At 38.8% G+C, this 24,870-nt stretch overlaps 1 protein-coding gene across 3 annotated transcripts; it reads right to left on the reverse strand.

Annotated features, from left to right (window-relative positions):
* Positions 1-2,128: 2,128 nt before the first annotated feature.
* Positions 2,129-24,870, reverse strand: LOC109322021 (coagulation factor XI-like). Of its 3 annotated transcripts, XM_019552819.1 has the most exons (16): positions 23,892-24,870; positions 23,226-23,284; positions 20,822-20,938; positions 17,847-18,009; positions 16,329-16,435; positions 15,064-15,223; positions 13,186-13,295; positions 11,039-11,198; positions 9,383-9,492; positions 9,085-9,241; positions 8,871-8,986; positions 7,622-7,817; positions 6,371-6,546; positions 5,985-6,080; positions 3,713-3,852; positions 2,129-2,584 (listed from the first exon to the last, which is right to left on the reverse strand). In XM_019552819.1, exons 4-16 carry the CDS (start codon positions 18,002-18,004, stop codon positions 2,429-2,431), a joined length of 1,842 nt encoding a protein of 613 aa, XP_019408364.1. In that variant the 5' UTR covers positions 18,005-18,009; positions 20,822-20,938; positions 23,226-23,284; positions 23,892-24,870; the 3' UTR covers positions 2,129-2,428. The 3 variants fall into 3 exon arrangements, with proteins under 3 accessions (XP_019408364.1, XP_019408362.1, XP_019408361.1); XM_019552817.1 differs by lacking the exon at positions 20,822-20,938 and having other exon boundaries at positions 7,622-7,796; XM_019552816.1 differs by lacking the exon at positions 20,822-20,938.

Here is a 24,870-nt window from a genome sequence, read left to right on the forward strand (position 1 = left end):
TAAATGTCTGTCTGTCTGTAACACTTTATTCATGCTCTGACTCCTCCCCTACCCCATCTCCCCGCCATCAGCTCCAAGCCTGCTCCTCCTGTTCCTCCGCCACTGCTGGGTTGACTCAGGCCCACTGCTCCCCCTGCTGCAGCAGGCCAGCTTCTCCCCACCCTTGGGCCCCATTCTCCCCCACATTGGGACTGGACCCTCTCCTCCCCTCCCCCTGCCGCTGTGGCAGGGAGTGGGGTAGTGGGCCCAGACCTCAAGCAGAAGAAGGTAAAGGGGGAGTGGGCCTGGATGGGGGAGCGGGGCATGGGGTTCTGTCCCTGCCCACTCCCCGCTCCCCACCGTCATTCCTGTGATTCCTGATGTGCAATTGGCTAATGTATTAATAAACACCATGGATATTACAGCACCCCCCTTCTATACTCCGCAGTACCTTCCCTCTCCTCTTCCCTAACCCTGCTTTCCATCAGCAGTGCCCAGGGTGCAAACCCAGCTAGTTATGCCTCTGACCATTATTTTGCTCAATTTTTTTAATCAAAAAAAGTTGGATTTTGTTGTTCTGCTGACTGAAGTTTTTTGCTCTTATTAACATTCTCCACTTTGCTTCCCATATACCAAACACTCTTCTGTTTGATCTTGTTCATACTGTGACTTGCCACAGTGAAAGAAAGGCAGAGGCTTTTTCCCACCCAACACTCCCCGTTTGGCATGGCTGAATACTCTAAGTCTTAATCTAGTGAAAGTGGCTTTCAACTGAGGACCTCAAGGCACTAGGAAAACACAAACTGATGACCAGATCCTAAAATCTCTCATTAACTCCATATTTTATTAGTATTTTCACTGATTTCAACAAAGCTACTTGCCAAATACAAAAAAGGTATCAAACATAAGATACAAGTTTAAAAAAATTAGGAAACCTTCTTTTTTCACATAGGCAAACCAGGGAAAGGAAGAAATCAGTAACTTGCCTAAGAAGTTATTCCCTGGAAGAAAATGAGAAGCCGAATTCCAAGTTCTGTCTCCTAATCACTATGTTTTCAGAGAAGTGCCATAATAGCAGTGTTGAGAGAGAGCACTTCCTCATGGTGGTAATGATGACTCCTATGACAAACGCCCCTCTCATTTATGAAATATCATCTCTTAGAAAATTGAAAACAACAGTTTTCTTGCTGTATATTATTGCCATGATGGTGACCATTAAATACCTCTGGTATCTGTTGCCTGTGACACAAAACATATTTGTGCAAAGGGAAAAAAGTAATGCTGATATGTTTAATTCATTAAGACATAAAGATTCTTCTTTATGTAATGATTAGCTACAAAGCATCTCACTACAATATAGTATGCTAAAAGAAACCAACACTGAACGGCTCTTAATGGAATGGTTTCAATCAATCTTCTAATTATGCCACAACATCGGAGTGCCTAAGTTCTTTTTCTAATCATAAAATTTTCTGTAGAGATCAGAAAAATAGATGGGAAAACTACTGGTGGGTCCTGCTATTCAGGATTCAGGTTTTGGCTGATGCCTATTTGGCTTCTTTTTTACTCTCTAATAATCCCTCATTCCCATGACCCCCAAATAGTCAATATTTATACCTCCCTCAGGTAGATTAAATAATGTCCATTCTTTGCTAACCCCACACCATCCAAATTGTAGAACAGCTACATGTGTCTAGCAACATTTTAAGAATAGTAACTTAAATACTAGAGACCATATTTTATCTATGTTTTATAGCCAGTGAAAAATCATTTAATTATCCAAGACCCCTGTGACTTCAAGGTGTCACCCTAAATAGTGCTTAACTTGTAAAAAAGATCACCTATGCTAAATAATCCCTTCTCCTACTAACTTTCTCTCATCCACCATTGTTAAACAGCCATATCAACAATCTCAATAATACATGAAAGGAGATGAAAATAAATAATACTTTGATGTTTTGAATTCTTTCCTGGGGCTAATGACTGGAGGACACTTGATGAGGTAATATCAGCCAAGATGGTTTTGAACATTTTATGCTTTAATTGAATTCATCTTCACTCATTCACCTCTTTCCTACACTAGAGAGTGAGATCCTGTTATCAAGGAAGTCAAAGACAAAGCTCTTGTCAGCTTCATTGAGACAGAAAATCAGGTCCAAAAGAATGTTTATTGCCATGTTTGCAGAGATGAAAGACATCAACAGTTTAGACCACATTCTTTAAAACTTCACATCAATGTCTATAAAACTGGATTTTATTTGTATTACTCTTTTTAATGCACACAATTGTACAGTTCATTCTTCCTTTTCTGTTTTCTTAAAAATGTCTGCTGTCCTCTAGGCTAAATGTATGAATGTTCTTGAATGTATTTCCCAAAGTTCCTTTAGGATTATCATTTCATGCCATCATGTAAGTATGAAGTGAGTTCCCACAAGTTTTCTTTTTTATATCACATGGTTTTTTCTAGAATCCAGTCTGCATATTCAGCCACTTTTGTATAAACACCTGGTAGTTCTGGGCGAGCACATCCTTCACCCCAGCTGGTAATGCCCACCAAATACCAAATTTCATCATGTTTGCATGATAATGGCCCACCTGAGTCTCCCTGAATCATATAAGAAAAGGATGAAAGGGATGGTTCCAGTTAGTATTTTTCTTTCAACGATGGGCCTGATAAATTAAAGCATTCTCATCAGGGACCAGAACCCAGGAGCCCTCCTCTTAGTCGAGTTCTACTTACACTCCATATTGCTACATTTGTAGCAGCATTAAGTCTTTCCCGCCTGGATCATTGGGATTTCAACTTTTTTTAGATTCAAGGCAACCCTCCAAAACTTTTCAAACTTTAGCAACACCCACTTAAAAAAAGTATGTTACTATATTATGTATACTATAATATAAACATTGTGATTGTTATTAATTATGTTAACACTTAAGGAGACATTAGTATGTCACCAATCCAAAAGCAAAAAAAAAACGAACCCTTGGCTGACAATGGGTAAATGTGACTAATTCATATTCTCATTTGATATGCTCCCTACTTGTACTGTTCATTTTTTATTTACCTGAAGTATTAGCATTTTTATAAGAGGACCAGTGCTGAGCTCCAGGAAAAAATGTGGTAGATCAATTCTGCAAGAGATATGTGACTCTTGAATTGAAAAAGGAACTTTTCAGTGCCCACAGTTCCTTCCCATTCTACAGACAGCCATGCCATTTAATCTACAGACAGCCATGCCATTTAATCATGGTAACTGCCTATAAATCACTTGGTGAGATAAAAATTAAAATAGGCCTCACAAGTTATCTGGGTGATCATTGCATCTCAGCATGGGAGTCACAGCTTGGGAACTGGGGAAAGAAGGTTCTAGTATGTAGGGAAGAAAGTACACACTTCCTTGATTTCTCTGAAGGGTTCTGCTGATGAGTTCACTGACTCAACAGACTCAGACCCTGTGGTGGAAGAGACTAGAGGTAATTTTGGAGATAATTTTCCTTCCTCAGGTTCAGTTTCCTGGAATTTTCCACTACTGCGCCCAAAAACATAATGTATTCTTGTCTGGATGTTATCTGAAAAAGATTCCATCTGGACTTCATTTTTTTTACAATTTTGACAGATGGAAGTAGGAATTCAGCTAATAGTTATTTTTTAGTCATATATTCTTATTAAAATGTTGATAATACTTTTAAAGATGATGCAGAATGTATGATCATGTATTTATTACTCCATTACCTTACAAGCATCCTTTCCACCTTCTTTATAGCCAGCACATATCACCTTGTTGTTTATTGTGTGCTCTTGATATCTTGACTGGCATTCTTCTTTTGATACTAGAGGAATATTAGCCTTCTGAAGAATATCTTTTATTTGACCTATAAATAACAAAAGTACAAAATGAGTATCAAAATAAATACAGTAAGCTATAGAAATCCCAGTATAGAGTTATTACAAAGACCTAGCACCATGCACCTAGATCCCACTCAATCTGAACTGTGGATCAGATTGTGTTCATGGGAGAAATCAAAAGTAATTGTACAGCCAGACAAAGAGCCAATCACAGCAAGTCAAAGTTCAGTGCCCGCCCCTCCGGACAAGGGGAAAAAGGAGAAGTCTATCATATGCCATGTCTCACAAATGCCTCTGGTTATGCACCTGAGAATGTACTAGGTGCCGCTGTTACCATCAGTGTGATCTCTACAGCCTCTGGTAGACATGAAAGTGCAGCTGCATTGGGATCTGATGCAGAATGTGACAGGAGGCTGTCCCGAGGCCGGTCCCTTCGTCGGCCCGCCCACCTGTCTAAGGCAGTCTGACTCCCCTCCCATGCCCTTGTTGGAATTAAATAGTTGTTTGTAGGTGGGAGGCTGCCCATTTTATTGCCCTGATGCCAAAAGTGAAATACACAGCTCTGAACCTCACCTTCCACTCTGTCCCATGTCTCAAAGATGGCAACCAGATCCACTATTACTCCCCTGGCTCCTTAGCTGGGCCACATTCAGCCTCTGGCCCAAACCTGGCCTTAGGCATCCTCAGACGTACCTTGGCTATATGGCCCTGTGACATGGGCCTCCACTCTGCCCCACTGGGGCCTCAACTCTTACCTACAATTAACAGCCAATGCTTCTAGGGAAGGTGAAAAACATACTGACACCTGTAGCAAAAGTTAGGGGAAAATATCCATCCCAGCCCCACATGGCAACCAGGAAAGCCCAGAAGCATGGGGAAAACCAAGCACCAGCCACTCAGCACTATGTTATAGCCTGTGGACCAGAAACAACTCCATTCACTACATATCCTAGCTAGAGGGTGAGAACTCCTCTTTCTATCATCCTGTCCCCTCTGTAAACTTTTCCCAGCTCCTTTTAACCTTTTTCATAACTAAGCCATTCTCCTGATGCTGAGCATTATCACTGAATATATTTGGTTATTGTATGAAACCTCTTTTTTTTATGAGATACTGGTAGAACTAAAGAATCTGAAGCAAAGAAGGAGTTATACTATTGTAGCTACATGTTAACCATAAGTATAGCAAAATGAATATCAGAATTGTCTTTAAAAACATCCTTCTAATTTAATCATATATACATAAATGTGAAACAGGAATGTTTAAATAAATCAAAGGAAGCACACATTTAAAACTAAAATAGGGGTATCAGACTCACACATTCATATCATATGGCCATCGCTTGCAGGTATCACAAACCCAAATCCTTCTGCATACTGCTGTGAATACTTTTCATATCTGATTTTATACAAATGTTGAATACAATATTGTTGAAAAGAAAAATCTCCATTTTTGAGTTGTGCATAGGTAAAGAAAAATAAATAACCTAAGTGCTTGATTTTCAGTGAGATCTCACATAAATAGGTCCTGAAACCTATTTATTTAATGTAATCACCACTCTCTATTGCCTGCAGAACATGCACTGAAGTCAAGTTTCACTCACTTCTGTAATAGCAGTAAGGTTTCTAGAACAAATTGTGCAGTATAAATCTACAAGAACAGTTGTATTCATGCTGGGTTTTTGGTTGTAGCCGTGTTGGTCTAAGGATATAGGCAGGTAAGGCTCTTTGAGTAGATGTGATATATTTTATTAGGCCAACTGAGTAGTTGGAAAAAGGTTCTTGGCAAGCTTTCAAATGCAGACACCCTTCTTCAGGCATAGGGAGTCTCTGCTGGTGTTAGTAAATTATTTAATAATTTAAATAAATGACCAGCAGAGATTCCCTATGCCTGAAGAAGGGTGACTGAACTCCAAAGCTTGCCAAGAACCTTTTCCCAACAACTCAGTTGGTCTAATAAAAGATATACCCTCTACTCAAAGAACCTTGCCTGCCAGTTGTATTCATGCACACTCATTGTTGGTGTTTGTTGTGTACCAGGTACAATGAGATCCACTGTCAATGTGTAGTCAGACACAATAACCATTCACAGGGGCAAATTTTACCAAGCCAGATGATCTTTGCAAACATAGGTTTCCACAGTTTAAATATTAGTCTGTACCTCTTTCTTGTGCATAACCCCATCCAATCACCCAACAGTAGGTATAAACTGTATTTGCTTCCTCTTTTGATGGCAAGCATATGGGCCGCTGAACATCTAAAATGCAATTTGAAATATTAGTTTGGCCAGAATAAAGATCTTTAACCACAAGTTTCTTTGTATCCCTGTTGTATTTTTTCACCTGAATTCCATACTAACATTGCCCTGTCCCTTAAGACAAGTAAAAGACATTACATTCCTGAACAAGGCAAACTGGGTGGGTCTTTCCTGAGGCGATTTATGTATATTTGAGTAAACTATTCAAGTTTCATGTACATCAGTAAAGATTAAGCACTAAATCATCCCCACACATTTTCAAAATGAATTCATTATAATGTTTTACACACCAGTAAAGTTCATAGGTTTATCAAGTTTCATTAAAGCAATGTCATATCCAGTCTCTGCAATCACATACTGAGGGTGAATAACAATGTCTTGGACTCTGAAGAAAGGTGTATCCTCATTTATTTCTGATTGTTTTAAAATGCCAGTATAAACACGCCAAATGTTGGGACTCTCATATCTACGGAAAAAAGAGAAACAAGAAGTCCTAGGTTCAGAAATTTACTGTAGTAAATCACCTGTGTGCATATGCCAATGTTTTCTATTACCCCTGGGTGTGTTGTCAGAATGTCAGACTAAAAAGATATTCTTGTCCCTCAGTTTTGCTTTTTCTTTTCTCCTGTTTTCCTTCTCATTTGTATTCCCACCTTCCCATCAGCTTTCCCTCTTCTTAATGTTCCCATTTTCATTCCTTCTGATCCTTTTTCATATTTCTTTTACCTTTGCCTTCTGATTTTTCTCTATTCTCTCCTTTCCTTATTTTTGTCTCTGAGGGTTTCATCCAAGTACTACAAAAGTCAATGAGGTTATTTCCACTGACTTTCAAGAGCTACATTTTTTATTAGCTAAAATAGAATTGGAAATGTAAATTGGAGTAATCATTTAATAGGAACACAAATCTGGCACTAAAAATTATAAAAAAAAGTAAAAGAAAAAAGTTATTATTTGGAGGTATAGATTTAACCTAAAAGGCCCTGTACTAATTACTTTTTCTGAGATTTTTTTTCATTTCTTTTAATAGATTAGTGCAAAGCCATAGTCTTGCATCCTGCTTCTGTTAAACACCATGCATTTATTTAATAATTTATTTATACACAAACTTACCTTCATAATGCAGAAACACTCATCTTAATTGATGTCTATTTATCTATGGTAAATTTGAAGTCTTAAACATATGTCTTTGAAAAATAGAGAACTCTAAGAAATGTGTAGTTTGGAGAAAACTACTTGTTTTATGCTCACTATACCAATAGCTACACAGAATTTGAATTTTTTTCAGTAAAATTAATCTTTGTGCCAAAAATAACCCGAGAAATTTCAATTGTATCATTTTAAAGTGCCTGAAAACAGGATATCAGAGGTGTCTTCTTATACCAGACTGTAGCAGTTATATCACATATTGCAATGAAGTGATACAAAATACTGCATGGTGCCAATTTCCAGTGACTGTGACAATCTTAATTTCATGCCTTTAAAATCATACCTTTTGTTTTCATTAAACTAATTTCTTCTACCCATTTATAAGAAGTACTCACCCATCAGTACAGTGGGCAGCTGTTAGAATCCACTTGTCACTAATGATTGAGCCTCCACAGAGATGTTTTTGAGTACTGAGCTTGACTTGCAAGCTTACTTGCCATGGCCATTCACCAGGAGAAGAATCTGTCCCTCCAACAATTCTTATATTTTCTTTAGGCTGCTGCATACATGCTGTGGAAATAGATTTAAAAACTATATAGAGAGATAAATTTGCCCCAGCAATGAAAATGTATCCACTTCTGCCTAGTGCCTGTGGCTATCCACAGGTATGCAGGTATCCACAAGTACTAGGTAGCTATTACTATACCTTACTGTTAGGGTAACTTTACTTGCACCTGCTTGAGTGGTGAATTACAGTATTATTTGAACTTTTCTTTTATATTCAGCCTTATTTAACCATTGCTTAAGTTTTTGTATAGTCTTATTATTAAACTTTTCTTTTGCATATTGTATCTCTATTAAGCTTATATTCTAGTGTTATCAGCGTAGGTGTGTAAAATGTAACAACTAAAATTAACTGAATTTAGCACTGATTGACTGAATCAGAGGGATGACATGATTGAATATGTTAATGAAGCATGATAAGAAAAGACCAGTTGGACAGTGCCCAACTGCAGAGTCCTTGGAATTTCCAGTTTTGATGGACAGACCAAATTAAGATGTGTGCATGTGATGGGTTTGTTGGAACAAAGGAATATACTGACAGGATAAAAATATGAACAGTACGATAATTGCAGGAAAACCAATCAACGGTACCCAGAAATGAAGAGTGATCAGAGGAGTTAAGTTAAAGAAAAGCATAAAAGGGGTGCAACAAAGAAATGCGTGTCATTATCCAAAAACATCTGGACTGAACAACAGCCAAAGGACTTCTGACAGATGACCACCCTCTATTTTCAGGAATGGTGACTAACCACCAGTCCCTGTGGTGGAGTAATATCTGGGATTGGGTGAAACCATTAGGCTAAGTGTTTTTCTCTCTCTGTCGATGGCCTAATTCTTTTGTTTTAAAATCATACATTTTACTTAGATTCAGATTCTACTACCTTTATGCTAGCAAAATTGTACCTAACCCCATAAGCAGACTGATCATTGTCATTGGAACAGCTCTTGGAATAAAGAGCATTTGTGTGAGTAATTGTGGTATTCAGGTTTATGTACATTTAAGTCAATGGAGCACTGTACTATCAATAGATTTTCCTGACTACTTCTACACAACTTCATTACATGAAACCTTTTACTTACCAGTGTTAGGTTTTCTTTGACATAATCTTAATGAGTAGCCAGAGATCTTTCCTTTCTCATGCACTATGCTGTTTGGAGAGCCATTTGAGGACATTCTTAAGTGGCATTTGCATTTTCTGTAGATGAAGTTAATTTAAGGATTAAGTTGTAATGTTTATACATTGCTACATGTTTCCTTCAGGCAGCCCTTAAGATGTTAATAAAATGATCTTACCCCTCTTGAGTGCATTCCTGAAGTGGAAAATAAGTAAAAAATTGGCAACGGACCATGTCTGTGCAAACCTGCTGACAAGCTTTGTGTCCCTTAACATAGGTAATGTTCAGTTCATCTCCCAAAAAGTTTGTATCACTGTAAGTGCGGGAATGGCAGGCTGTAAGGCATTAATATTGCAAATATCAGTACAACACATTGTTACGTACACTAGTGTTCCATTATTAGTTTCATACTTAAAAATAGATAAAATTCCTCATTAGAAACTGGGGAGGGGGTTACATTGTAATTCAATATTTACCAGGAAATGATCTTCTACAATTTAGGAGACTAAAGCCTGACATAGCATTTTCTCGTTGTACATATGTATTTGGCATACCACTTCTTGATGTCTTAAGAAGGCACAGGTTTCTAAAAACAAACAAACAAGTAAATAAATGTATTAAAACATGATTACAGCATTGAACATGTCATAAATCTGGCATAACAAACTAATCACACCTAGTATATGTCAGACACTAAATTATACAATGTCACTGTAAGGAATTTAGAGATTATGTAAATTGGCATAGTTCTGGATTCTACTGGGTGACCCTCTGACCTGCTTTCATGAATACTTTCTAAAACAGCCAAGATTCTAAGTATTGGGAAGCCAATCTTAGTTTTCCAACAAAAATAATTCCATATACTAAATCTTACAAAAATGTAAGATTCTGTTGCTCAGTACCTGAGGTTGTGCATACTGTACATTTCCTGAAATAGCATCCAATTATGCTGTTAAAACCACAGGGGCAAAATGCACAAATAAGTGACTTTAGGTTGGGTATGTCATCTTTTTATTTTCTTTTCCAGAGATAAAAATAAAGGTGCATTTCCTTGCACCTTTAATTTGCCCAGAAAGTTTCAATGGGTTGTAGTAGTTATTTTTTAATTCCTCACTGCTAAAATATTAAAAGCAAAAGTTAAATTTAAATAACAAAGAAATAATGTAATTTTAAACATATTGTTCAGTTTTGTGTAAAGTACATTCATGTAAATCATATCATAGTTCTGGGTCTCAGAACTCTATTTTGACACTTTTGTAGGGATTCAAATATCAGTTATTTAAAAGAGTAAGGCATTTGTTCCCTTTTGATGCACATTTCTGTTGTGAAATTTCATAGATGTCATAGACATTAGGGCTGGAAGGGACCTTTGGAAGATCTTTGACTCCAGCCACCTGCCCCAGGGGCAGAAAGTCAGCTGGGGTCATAGGATGCCAGCAAGATAAGCATCCAAATTTCTCTTGAAGGTGTTCAATGTAGGTGCTTGAAACACCTCCGAAGGCAGGCTGTTCCAGACCTCAGGGGCTCGGATAGTAAAGAAATTCTTCCTTATGTCCAGCCTGAAACGGTCTCGCAGTAGTTTATAACCGTTCTGCCTTGTCATCCCCTGGGGCGCTCTGGCAAACAAACATTTCCCCAGATACTGGTAGTCACCTCTGATAAACTTTTAGGTGGCCATCAGATCACCCCTGAGCCTGCGCTTTTCCAGGCTAAGGAGCCCCATAGCTCTCAGCCTATCATTGTAAGGTCTGCTTTCCTGATCTCTGATCATGCACATGGCTCTTCTCTGCACTCTCTCAAGCTTCTCCGCATCCTTTTTTAATTGTGGGGCACAAAACTGGATGCAGTACTCCAGCTGCAGCCTCACCAAGGCCAAGTACAACAGGAGAACGATGTCCTGGGATTTGTTCGAGAAGCATCTATGGATGCAAACCAGCATTTTGCTCGCTTTACTAGCAAATTATACACACATGGACAAAACGTGCCAGAATCTGTACTTTGAGAATTACACTTCACTGAGAATTCCGATAACTGTATCAAATTAACACCTTTTAATGTATTGTTTAAAATTAACATAAGCATTTCTGATATTTGTAATTACTAGAATATAAAAAATTAGTTGACATATTCACCTTTGTGTTTCTACTTCCCAGTTACTTGTAAAAAATGTAAAGAACAGGCAATTTGGATAATAAGTACAAATAGTTCGACACACAAAAGTATCAGGAGTGAAAACACTCATAATATTAGTTCCTGAAAATTCTTTATGTTGAAAAATGTCCAAACGACAATCTGTTTAAAAAGAGAAAAAAATATATCAAGAGTCCAGTGATTTTTTTTGATGGCAACAGAATATTCATATATATATTTATATATATCCTTTTTCACAGTTGTCCTTTCTGTTCTATGCTTTTGAGAGATGTAAACAAGAAACCATTTTCATGAACATCTTTAAAAACAAATCTCACATTTAAAATTTTTGTGCCTCTTGATGAAACTTCCATTTATTTCCTGCAATACACAGAAAGTACGGGTGTGGTGGTTGAGTGGCTCCCTACAGGCATAAATTCAAACCCTGCTATGGACTTGTGCAAAAGGTCACTCCCAAGTAATCCATCTGTAAATGGGTACCTGAAAACTTGGTCTGGGAAGTCAAAGACAGCCAAGAGAGTAAGGCTAGACCTATGTGTGCTAGCCCAATAGGCTGCGATGTTCAGAAGGACTTTTAACCTTTTGAATATGTCAGGGAAATCTTTCCTACATCAGTATATGCTGTGTATGCTTAAACTAACACTCAGAAATATTTCCCTTAACTGTTCCTGCTACATTTCTGGGAAGGAATTTTTTTTCCTTATTCACTTGTGCACTTTGATTTATTTTTCCTTTATTTTCTCTATCCAGTAGGTGTCATTACAGCTAAGGTCAATGCTGTTTAGTAGTAAAGTGATGTTGCTGGTATTTTTTGCCTCAACAGTGTTTAAACTGCTTTCTAAAATCATTTCCAGAGATGATTCCTATCATGGGACTGGGACAATCTGAAAAAGTAATGCAATACTAAAAAGACCAATAACAAACAGGTCAACAAAAGCAACATGTGGTTTAAAGACATTATTTGTGAACTAAAATAAGGCTGCATGGAGGCAGAAGAACAATATCACCAACATGAAAGAATAATCTCAGGTAACATGAGGAAGAGAAATAATTTAAACAAAAGTATAAAGCTGGATGTTTTAACTGAGGACAAGAAGGAATAATACCTTGAGTCTGATCCTGCAGTTTAGAGCAGGAGTCAGCCACACTTTAGAGCAGAGCTGTTTTAATGGAGTTTAGCTCTGAGGATAAGCCACTTCCAACCCAGCCTGTGCTGTCACTGCTGTACCTGCAGTCACCATTCCCCCTGCAATGCCACCACTGTGACTTTTTCCTGCTACTTAGCCACCAGGCAAGCCTCAGCAAAAAGCTCTGTCACAGAAGCCCCCCAGCTCTGCAGATTGAATCAAGTAGCTCCACAGGTCATAGGTTGATGGTTTAGAGAGTTTTGCCTTAGAGAACTGCAGGAACAACCTCAAAGAGGACATTAGATTTAGTCACAGGATGCCCACAGTATACAGAAAACTTGCCTTTAGATTAGTCAAAGCCAGGGCCAGATCTAGGGGAGGTGTGTAAGGTGCAGTTGCACCCCCATTGGCCCAGGTGCAGATCTAGGGGAAGTGCAACCACTGCTGGAAGCTGTAAAACCACAATGGGCCATCATAACTAAATATCGAACTACTGTGTATTTTGGGGGGAAAAAATGCAGTTTTCCCTTTACTTCCTGACTCTGCAAAAGGTCAAAGGCCAATTTGAGCATAACAGCCCATTTTTTTATGCACAATCATTTTTAAGCTTGCATTGAATTTAATTGAAACAGCATCTTTTTTTGAGTCCTGATATACTGCCTCTGATGGGATTTTCTTATTCAATGTTTCTATGTGTGATATAAATGTAAACTGCAATTTCATCAAAGTAAGTTTATGAGAGAACTCATTAGATCTTCAAACCACAAGACAGTTTTTGTATCACACAATGATAAAAGAGGAAGGTTAAAATGATTAAGAATACATTATTTGAATTTTAGTGCCAAAAACTATTAATGACACAACCACAAAAAAAACCCAGAAAGATTTTTATATGATTGCTTATTTACATGTTGCATATAATATTTATACACATTGAAACATATTGTATCATTGTGTTTCCTTTATATCTAAATTCAATTAATAGAGATTTAAATAGTTACCTGTTTGAGAAAGATGGCAGAGTTTTAATGAGAATCCAGATACAGCATTGTTAAGTACTCTTATGTTTGCTGGAGTGCCCGTTTTGGTGTACTTCAAGAAGCACTTGTTACTGAATGACAAAAGTAAAAACTTTTTTTCAGTAAGAAACAGGCCAGATTCCTTCTTCCACAAAGTTGTCTTTACACCAGACAAGCTTAACTTAATTTTGACTCCACCTTGCCAGAAATGGTCTCCCTGCAAGTCCTGTACATGCCATATGTGCCACTAGTAGGGAATGGGGCAAGAGCAGTGAACAGTTTGCCCAGGCAAAGTTATCCAAGAACTGATCTCACTGAGCCCTGCCAGCTTCACACACCAAAAACTGTACAGCTACTAATTATGCAGTTTCTAATGTCTCAGTACATGACATCTTTCCACTCATTATCTGGATCTTCTTCCAACATATGGCACACATTAAATCTGTAAATATAAAATCCAATGGAAAATTGAGTGTTGGGGTACTTATTCAAGCGTTCAGAAGTTAGGGGGTACTTGGTTGAGAAACACTGTTTCAAAGCACCCACTAGAGCAGGACTCAACATTTTGAAGTAGCTCTATGAAAAAACAAAAGGGACAATAGACCTGATAGATTAAGAGCTAAAAACTGACAGCCATGGGACAGGATTTTCTCTCCATTCTAGTGAAGCTTAGAGCTTTATATAATAGCGTTTTATAAATAGCAGTTAATCAACACAGTATTCCTTTGAGGTAAATAGTGATTTTTGTCATTGTTATTCATCATCACTTGCTATATTACTACCATAAAAATGTCTGTTTGCAAATGGACACAGTCAAGTATTACCATATACTGTTTGATAAATGAAAGCAATAAAATGTTATTATTAAACAAATTTCATGCAATTTTTCCAAATAATGCACAAGAAGAGAAGTGAAACAGAAAATCTGTGTTCATGGAATTGGGTAATTATTTCTTTCTTTATTAACATACTAACTAAGCAGACACTTGTGGTGGGCACTGAAACTATAGAGCTATAGAAATGTTTGTTAAAATTGCCCATGAATAATCATCCTCATCACCATATTTATTGTCTTCGATATTGATTTGTTGTTAGTGCTATTACTGTTATTATTTAACAATACATCTGTAAATATTCCAGCAAAGATGTAATGGATTTTTAGAATTATGCCAAAGATTCAATAATAACTTTAAATCTCATGATTTTTTTTTACCCTGGACTCCAATAATCATAACACTGAATAACACTGAAGAAAAGATGGGGGGAGAGGGAGGTGTGTGCTCTGTGCAAATGTCTGGATCCATTCATACAGAGAGTGGAGCAGGAACAAGCACACAGTTTTCTTAATTCCTTTTTCTATTATATACATTAAAATAACCTAATAATGAAATATTTTAACATAAAAGTATCTGTTTCTAACAGTAACAGTCCCAAGGTATGGTTCTAATCTTGTGCCTTTCATTCATAGATTTCTAGGAACTTCACAAGGAATACCTTTATCCTATTTTACAGATGGGCAAAATATGAGCAGCAACTCCTGTTTAACTCCAGTATGACAGCTAGTATCAGTTGAATTCTTTACATCCTCACTGTATTTTAGACTTTCCAGCACTATAACACAAAAAATTGTCTTTCTACCAAAAGATAAATCCAAGTCAAACTACTATAGCCCTTTTCATGCCAGTACCTCTAGATTTGAATATAACACAAAAAGATAACTGAGATTAAAATCTACATTTCACATAGAACAATACAATGTGAAAAATATCTCTTTAAATAATTTCCCTTTTCTTTAATTTTGCTTATGAATCACTGTATTACTAACTGTGCTGCTATCCAGTAAGGAGGATCAAAACTTACCGAAAACCTGCACTGTGAAATGCTCCTGTGGCATATGTAAAAAATTGACAGTGGTGGTCATCGGTGCATCTTTTTTGACACTCTTGATAGCTATATTCAGTAGTAATATTATAATTTATCCCTTGCATATCCAGTCCTGTATGGATGTCCCTGCTGCAACCTGGGTAGAGAAAAAGAGGGGAAAAAAGAGCATGCTGAAACATTCTTGTTTTGGAAGTTCCAGAAGTAACCTGGCAGACTAGCCAGATTCTGCATCCCTCCCTCACTTTCAGCAGTGCCTTATTTTGTATATAGTTCCATTAAGAAAATTGAAACTATGGAGTAAGGTGTTATGTGATACGAATCAGAATGGTAGAACCTGGATCTAGAGAAGCATCTCTATCATTTCAAGACAAGGGAGTGGAGGAGAGTGAGAGCCCTGAGTCACCTTGATGAGGTGTCAGCCCTGTAGTTTTTCAGATTAATGGCTGAAAAACGCTAATGTTCAAAAAAATCACAAAACACAAACCAGCATTTTAACAGCAAATGCTACCCTACGATGCAGTAACCAAGTCCTGTTAGAGTCACAGGATTTATTTATATGTATCACAAGAAAGAATTGGGACCAAAGAGTTTGAAATAAATACCTTCCCCAAAGTAGGTTTATTTTTTCCTATTGAACACCCGGGTTGTGTTCATCTAGCATGTTTCTCAGCCAACCATAGCTGTTCCTTTATCATGAATGCATAGGGCCATATTTAGATTCTGCCTGCTTTAATCAGATACTAATTAAAGTGAATAACATGAAAAGTAACCACAAAATAAGATCTAGTAGGCTGGCTGGTGACCATTACAACTATGAATATGAGTCAAATAATTCCAACAACGGCTTTATAAAAACAGTGAATACTCTGAGAGGTGTAAAAGGGAAGGTGGTAAATACTGAATATGTTGCTTGTCTTTTTACCTAGTGGTTTATACCAGGATATCATTAATATGACATTAAGAAGTAAATTCTCCAATAAATATGGTTTGTAATGCTCATATCTATCAGGCTGTTCAATTCAGTACAACAGGTTTTTTTTTATAAAAGAAGAAGAGATGCAATAAATGCACTCTCATATATATGGCAAATGTGTTGTATTTAAATTGACATCTTGATGATGTAACCAACTAATTTTAGTGATGCCTTTAAAATACCTATTCACTGACTAGTCTGAAATATAGTACACTGATACTGAAAGCTTTTATATATATTTAAAGAGATTCATATAAGTATATCTTACCACTAATTTTGGTGTGGCATTGTTTTAAGGAATGTCCAGAAATTGCACCATCCATGTGCACCTTTGGCAATATTTCAGTCTTACTGTCTTTCAAGTAGCAGGTAAACCTATGTTCAAAAGTTGGCAGTACACAGTTAACATTAGCACCAAAAGCCCAAGCTCATGAGAAAACAGATTGTTTGTAGTTATATTTTCAAGCATAAGGGGCAAAACATGCTTTCAGAGCCAAATCCTCAGCTTCCTTTACACTACTGGAGTGGTGCAAGAATTACAACTCGCTTATAGCAGCATTTAGAGTTTCATAGCATAGGCTTTCTGACAGTTTTCCAGGAGAGAAGGTGTTCTTGGATAAGGCAATGTAGGCTTAATGCAGTTCCACAGCATTGAAATGCCTAACTAAAGATGTGTCTTGTGAATAAATTGTGCTATGTGAATAATAGTTCACATTGTGCCAACCATGCAACCCCAGAAACTGGCACAAGAAGCAAGGGGGAGTTCCCACTTTCATACAGAAAATCATAGGGGTTAGGGTCATGAGTCAACAGGCCAAAGGGAGGGAACAGGTAAAAGGTAAAGAAACATCAACACTGTGGTAACATACACACAGCACCTTAATCTCCACCCCCTCCCTATACCTCGAGAGGTGTCCCCGTTACTCCCTAGAGCTCAAATAGCAGCCTGCAGCTACCCCCAGGTGTAAGTCCAGCTCCTTCAGTTCACAGTCCTGGATGACCGAGCCAGTGAGATCTCCAGCTCCACTGTGCACTCCTCTACATAGGGCGGATCAGGTTCCATGTGCACGCTGCTCTCTTCCCCTTACTGCAGCCTCAAGCTTCCTCTTCTTTTTTCCCTTGCCCCCCGTCCCCTGGGGTTTTCAGAGAGTTGAAGTCCACATTAACAGTCAGCAGAGCTCTGCAGACTGCTCCCTGGCTCCACCTGCTGTTACCCACATTACGTTCACATACAACTGGAAGCGGTTCAGAACCATACCACCTCCATGGGAGTTTCACGAGGTCTTTTGCCCTCTGGGAGGAAAAAATACTCTCAAGGCCCAGTGGTTTTGAGGGTACAGTTCTGGCCACAATCCCTTCTGGTATGGCTAGTATCACTTCCCAAAGTGAGGGAGAGGGTGGATGGGATGGGTTAGATGTGGAAAGGAAGTGAAAAGCAGAAAATGTATGAATTAAAATGAACAATCCCTTAAGGACACATGGTAGAGCTGAAGGCATCTGGGTTTCATTTCTCCAAACTAGGCAAGAGACTCTTAGCTTTCCAAAGTTTAAGAAATGTAGCTTCATAAATTTCTAAGGAAATGTAAAACTGTGGTAAGACAGCTTCTGACAAAGTAGGTTGTTACATGCTCGTATTTTTCTGAACCAGTTAGTCTCTAAGCTGCCATTCTACCCTACCTTCTGGGTAATACATTATATTTTTTCTGAGACGCTGCATGGATGGAGCAGTGCTGACTGCCTAATGGACATTACACATCACATGAAACTTAGCTTTTGAAGACATTACCTTTCTGTAGGGTCTTGAATTCCAGTTGGTGGCAGGTAAGTGAACAACAGACATGTCGGATGGTAAGTACACACAATTTGACAGTAATTGACATTTGGTGTAAAAACTGTCATTACATCGCCTCCTTGGAAGTATGTGTTTTCATAGATCTGAGTCATGCATTCTGACATGGAATAATGAAAGGTATTAGCGTGTGTTATGTCAGGTACTGACTGTCACAGACAAGGAGCTGACCAAAAAAAGGATATAAGGCAGGTCTCCACCTCACTAAAATCCTGCTGTCTCCTTATTGCTGCACAGCGTCTCCTTGAGCTCTCTCTCACCTTAAGCTGTGCTCTCTGCCTTCCCAAACCTAGCGTGAAGTTCCTGCGCAGCATATTGTTTCACAGCAGGTAGGCCTGGCTGGCAAGGCAGAGTCTGAAGTTTTTAAAGGGAGGATGCTACTGCCTTCCACACTGCAGATGGAGAACTGCTGAGAGGAAAGGAAGAAAATTCTGGCATGCAAAGGTCAAGTTGGATTTCAAGAATGGTAGAGACATCTTTTGAGAGATCTTAGTGCGGAAAAACATCAGAAGGAATATGCGGATGGAAGAAAATACAAAGTGTAAGACAGAAAGAAATACAGACAGAGATAGAGAGCGAGTAAAGCTGTAGGCTGCATCCACACAAGCATTGACGTTTGGTTCCCCAGGGACAACTAGCAGTAGCACACCGTGTTGCCGCCAGTTGTCCCTGGAGAATGCCTGTGCCATGTGCCTTCTGGCATGCAGCAAATTACCCTGGGTGGGGTAGGGTAAATTGGGGCCAGCACTGGGCTGGCCACAGCAGCCTTACCTGGGGTCCTCCTGGGGCTGCAGCAGTGGCGATCCTGCCTCTCAGAACCTGGCCAGCAGCCAGAGTGTGGCTCTGGCTGGCCAGGCTCTGGTTTTGTGCACCACTTCCCTTTTTTTCCTGCACAGATTTTTTTTTTTACCCCTGGATATTCCACTCCCTCCCCCTGGGATGCTCCCTTGCAGTCCAGAGAACAGCTGAATGTGCAGTATGTGGTGCTAAAGACATAGAGCTTCTGAAACATGAGGCTTGAGATCTGCTGGGTCTCAAAGGAGAGGGAGTTCCAGAACTTAGGAGCAACTGCTGAAGATCTTCCATGTATTTTTGCCAAGTGGAATTGATGCATTGATGGAACTTGCCTGTGATTGCTTTCCATTGACCTTAGGGATCATGGTGGGGTATAAGGGAGAAGGCAGGCTGTGGGCATATCTAAAAGTTCATTAATATGCCTTTGTTACTGGGAGTTAAGTTTAGTACCTCTAATATGAGGTACTAGATAAAGGCGCTAGATAAAGGCTCATTAACTGTGATTTTAATGCACAGTAGACTAATTCTACTGTGCATTAGCATAGTTTTTGCCATGACACTAATGAGCAGTAGAAAAGTCCACTTTACACTAAGGTGTCGTATATAGATGTGCCCTGTGTTCCTGGCACCCTACTTGCCTTGCTCCAGGTCAATATCTTTAAGCATATTGCACAGCTCCAGGAAGGGAACTTCCTAAACCAGAGCTCTGGAGGTGCATCTGCACAACTACACATTAGTCTGAGAATAGGCACAGTGCTTATTACTTGCCAGGAGTACTTTGCACATGTGACTACCCTGTTTCTAGTTTAGGAAGCAGCCGACATAGCACTGCATCATGCCTAAGCTCACAATTCTGGAGCAGGGTAATTTTATTTTGAAAACACATCCTCACATAGTGGGAAACTGCATTGTTTCATTGGACCCAAATCTCTGATAAATCTTCTAAATCCTCTTATTCCACCCAGGATGTAGCTCCACCTACTTCACAAGGACAAATACTCTATAAACAGAGAATTAAATGCTAACCAAGGGGATACAAAAAGAGCAAACATTTAGAAATAGCAGAATGCATCAGGACTTGTGCAGGTGCACAACTTCAAGCACATCTGTAATCTCCTGCATCAAATTAACTGCATCTATGAAGAGAATAAAGGCTTCTAAGTGGCAATGTGTTCATGTTTTGAAGTTAAAAGAACCAATTTTAAGACATATTTAAGGGCTGTCCAGGTTTAGGAGTTCATTGATTATGCTGCTCGGTGTCGTAGCAAAGTGTGGGGGCAAGCAAGATGTGGGGGCAAGCAAGGTGACCGCCCCAAGTGCCCAAACAAGGGGCATAAACAGGTGCTGCCCAATTGAGGCAGAACAGATGGAGCTGCAAATGGCTCATTTGGGGGGCCATGGGGATAGGGGGAGGGTGGCTCCCACTGCTGTGTGCACTCCCAGGCAAGCATGGGGGGGTGTATGCCCCCTAGATCTGTGCATGGGACGAGGGCAGTCTGCTGCTGCGGGCTTTGTCCCAGGAACCAAGCTTCCTTGACTTGGCACTGATGCTGCTTATTTTGCCCTCTAAAATGGTGAGAAGTCTGGCTATTTATACATTGGTAGATGTAAAGGGTTTTTCTTACTTAGAAGAATGAAATGGACTAGAGGAATTTTTTTATTTTATATCAACTGCGAGGAAATTCCAGTGAAATGTTTTGCTTTCATTGTTTGCTCACTTATTTGATAGTACACACACTAGACAGTTTCTAATAATTATATTTTGCATTAACTTTGCATTCATTTTACAAAAAAATTGATTTGCACGTTTTTTACAATATGTTGAAAAAAGTGCACCTTATTATTTATGAAAGAGAAGCACTTGTGACTGTTATGCATGTTATTTACCCGTACTAACTTTCTCTAAGATAGAGATATGTATTAACATCACTAGCACTTTCCTTAACTTTGTCACAAAAACAAATATTATTTTCTCTGACATGAAACATTTAATATGAAACATGAAACATTAACATGAAACATTAATTTCCAACCCTAGAAACTATGAAATTATGAAGATATATGAAATGAGAACCATGCAAAATTCTTATGAATTAGATATTCCAAAGATTATTTACCTCCATACAGATAGTTTGAAAACTATTTTTCTGCCTCAAGAATTCTAAATTAGTAGAGCACATTGATTCCATGGCCTTTAGTGAAAGGTAAAGCTTCTGTGTTATCAACCTTGCTCTCTGAATAATGCATATATTAAAAAAAAGTATATTAAACCATCAATCTCTTCTTGTTAAACTATGTTTTATCCAACTGCATTTTGTGTGAGAAGACTTCGTACATTAAAAAACATAAAACAGCCTGAGGTATTTAGCCTAATTTACTGGCACAGAGGACATCATGGACATATGGTGGAAAGTTTGCAAATTGGTTTTGCAAATCCAACAAAGTAAATCATTAACACATGCTGACATTGAAATATGTACACAGTGGTTTTACTTTCCCATGATGACTAATGTTTAGTTTTTTAGCATAATTCTACAGAACCATAACTGACACTTTCAGAGTTATTCACATTTCTAATGATAGACTTTTCAATTTAATAATATGCAAAGGTTATAAGTTTGCTTCTGATGGCCTAAACCATTTTCTCGAACATTTCCTAATTTAACAGTTGCACACAAATGCAGTGTGGAAATAAGACCAAGACTTTTTAAAAGCAAATTGCTGGTGTTAATGTTGAGTTTTTCTTCTTCACTATGGCTGCTTAGCTGTGTAGTACCTATGGGTGCTATACATAAGGTGTTCCAATGCCCTGGAATTTCAGCACATCAGAGCAGACTTGATTAAATCGAGTCCGCTGGAATATGGCAATTTGTGCGCTCCAGCAGCCTCCCACATCTCATGAATCACCATCCCCATGCTTCAAAATTACGGCGGGGGCATTTTGCACCTCCACCACCATTTTGAAGCACAGGGATGCTGACACACAAGACACTCTGGGCACTTTAATTAGAGCGTTCCAAGAGCCGCTGTAATTACAGTGCCTCCCACCCACCCTCAGATCTTGTGTATAAATGCCCTATGTTGCTATTCTCCACCGTAGAATAAGGACAGAGGGAAAGAGCCATGACTGGAGTTCACTTGCAGTCTGCTGCCATATTCATACTTTGCTGTAATTTGTGCTGGATGACAGTTTTTAGGTTGCTCTAACTTACCAAGGGTGATTGGCTAAGTGAGGAGAATGGAAGCATAAAAGTAGGTTATAGGCAAACTAACAAGAAATGGACTAAGCATCAACAGGTGTAGCTGACAATCTTGTGTTTGATTCCTAAAAACTCATGCTAGTTTCATAATAATGGTGTTACACTAGACACACACATAACCTAAACCAGTGCAAAAGAACAGAAAAGAACCAGGCCCAGGGCTCAAGACCAGTGTTTCCATTAAAATTAGTAGACTTATCACACAGTAGGCTATTATTCAGTGGGCACATCTATACATGCAATCAGCGCACCTCAATAAACTCTGGCACAGTTTGTACCAAAGTCAGCTATTCCCAGGCTCAGCATTTTCACATGTGCCAGGGACCCCTGCAGTTTAAGCCAAGGCAGAGCAGCCCCAGGGTGGCAGCAGGCTCAGGGGGTAAGTCCCAGGTTCTGAGTGGTGGCATTGGACAGCAGAGGAACTGGCTGGGGCACAAGAGTGCTCAAAGTGTGAAGCCATGTGACTGACCTCCCAAGCCTGCTGCCAGCCCAGGGCTGCTCCGCCTCAGCTCAAACTGCCATGGTCCCAGTCACCATTCATACATGCTTCCTGTGCTGTAAATGACTTGGCTTTAAGATACCACTGTCCCTGACAGTCCTACTTTATGCCAGAGTTAATTAATTTAATGTACCCTAGTGCCAGCACGTGTAGACAGTGACACTTTACTATAGAGCTAATTAGTCAAATCTGCAGTAAAGCACACGTGTATATGAACCCAGTGTGCCTACGGTATCAGAATCTGTCTCTCAGTTCACATATTGCCATATTTAGGCTATCATAAATATCATTTCCTTTAATTGTACAAGATATTTATTATTACGGTTGCCGTATTTTCAGTTTCAAAAAAGACATGGGGTGCAACATGATTGGGGGAAGTGAATGATATGCCTGTGCCCTACTCCAGCCTCTCAGTCCCAAGCCACAGTCCCCTCAAGCCTGCTGCTTCCCCTCACTCCCAATGCACAATACCCTGCCCCCCAGACCATGCTGGTGCCCCTTACTCCCAAACTGTAGCCCCCACCATCCCTGCTGATCCCCCTCACTCCTGACCCACAGCCCCCTCTTCCCCCCAGCCCTGCAGCGTCTCTTGGCAAGCAAGGGCACCAGCCCTGGTGTCACCGGCCTGGCCATGCAGGTCCCCAGTGCCCCTGAAGGGCCCTCCCACCTCTTTTCTCACTGGAGGGGCAGGGAAAACTCAGACATATGCTAACCCTATTTATTACTCTGTGTATACAGTATAGAAAATATACATAAACTTACCACTGTAAACTGAAGCGATTAAGAAAATGAAATTAAAGGTCTGATAAATCCAAACCATCCTAAAAAATGAATACATGAAAGTTTCCTTTAGGACATGTTTAATAAATTTGGTACAATTAGTCATAAAGAAAAGTACAGATCCATCATTGGGCAATTTACATATGATTTCTCTGTCATAAAGCCCATTAATTACATGTACAGGTATACAAAACAGTTGAAAACCTAGAGGTTCCAGACATACAGTATCATGCATTAACAGAAGGTTTATCCTGTACTCGTGACTGCAAAACTGATTTTAACTTACAAATACTAAGAAAATTCTTCTCTAACATCCAGTAGAGTTATTCTCAATTTATGCTTCATTAAACTAACAGTCAAATCTGGATCAGTTCTAAACTTCAATAGTTTCAAAGTCACTATCTCCCACAAGAAATTTATTTCCTATATAAAATTTGTCTATCTAATAAAGTATGCAATCCCAGCATTACTAATAAAATACACATACAAAATAAGTTTTAAATTTGTCACTTCTAAAAAAGTTTTCCTGCAAGTTTTAGGAGTATCCAAGGAATGTTTACATTAACTGCATAATGCAGTCTGTAAAGAGATTGGACATTGCATACTAAAAGCATCTGATTTGATAGCTATTAAAATATTGAAACTTACCTGAAAGTACAATAACCAAGCTTGTGTGACTAATTCTGCCTAGGTACAGTCTGCACTAAACAATATAAAGCCCCCCTCAAATTGTGTTAAATGTGACTGCCTGCAATGCTTGCTTCACTTTAATATTTACTTTCAGTGGGTCTTCACTCTATCAATATTTGTTTCTGTTTTCAACTGGCATAAATCTGTAGAAGCCAGTAGAAATGAACTTCTGTGGGACACAACATGGCTCATGAGACAAATTGCTGAGTGAATTAAACAGAATAATCCAAAGATGAGGGTTATAAGACAAAAAATGACTAAATATATTGGGGAAGTGCTTAACTCCTATAGCTCGAACAAAGTCAGTAGAACTAAGCTGATAGAGATCTAGAACATTCATTTCAGGCATTTCCAAATTCTCAAAATCTCCTGAATTTGGCTTGTCAAGGTTATATAAGATATACAGTCATTAGGAGACTCAAAACTTCTGAAATTTGGATTTGCAGTTTGATTCAGGACAGAACTAGATTTTGAAATCCCCAAATTTTTCACTGAATACGAATTCTGCTTTCAGCCAGTTCTACTCAAAAGACTACCTCAGTATCCTTCACAAAAACCCAACTGAACTAGAGCATAAAACACATGAGATGTCAGTCAGCTAAACATCTCATAGAGCAATATAAATACTACTCTCATAAAAGGTGATGTAAGATGCCAGGATAGTGGTAAGCAAGGATTAAGATGTTTAAATGTCAATATAGCTCTTCAAATCTCGCCATCTGAATGGAGGTGGTATGATTGTATCATGAGCGTTGCTTTGAATATTTTAAGAAGACCTAGAGTGGTGGTTCTCAACCTTTTTAGACTCAACACACCCCTGGAAGGACTTGTGGTACTCTTGGATAGACTCAATGCACCCGTCAGAAAAAGCCAGCTTTTAGCTTTCACTCTTTTTTGGCTGCATAGTAAAAGTAGTTTTTCTGATGCAAAGAACTTG

This window comes from Crocodylus porosus, unplaced genomic scaffold (assembly GCF_001723895.1).
Source record: "Crocodylus porosus isolate Cpor-Errol unplaced genomic scaffold, CroPor_comp1, whole genome shotgun sequence".
NCBI classification, from domain to species: Eukaryota; Metazoa; Chordata; order Crocodylia; family Crocodylidae; genus Crocodylus; species Crocodylus porosus.

Excerpts from the sequence above, each read along its gene's own strand:
- LOC109322021 (XM_019552816.1), bottom strand. The coding sequence starts at position 23,283 with ATGGTTTGGATTTATCAGACCTTTAATTTCATTTTCTTAATCGCTTCA. Across the intron at positions 11,199-13,185 it reads CTGCCATCTTTCTCAAACAG|ATTGTCGTTTGGACATTTTT; the intron begins GTAACTATTTAA and ends CTTTTTAAACAG. Across the intron at positions 3,853-5,984 it reads GGGTTATGCACAAGAAAGAG|GTCAAATAAAAGATATTCTT; the intron begins GTACAGACTAAT and ends TGTTATTTATAG.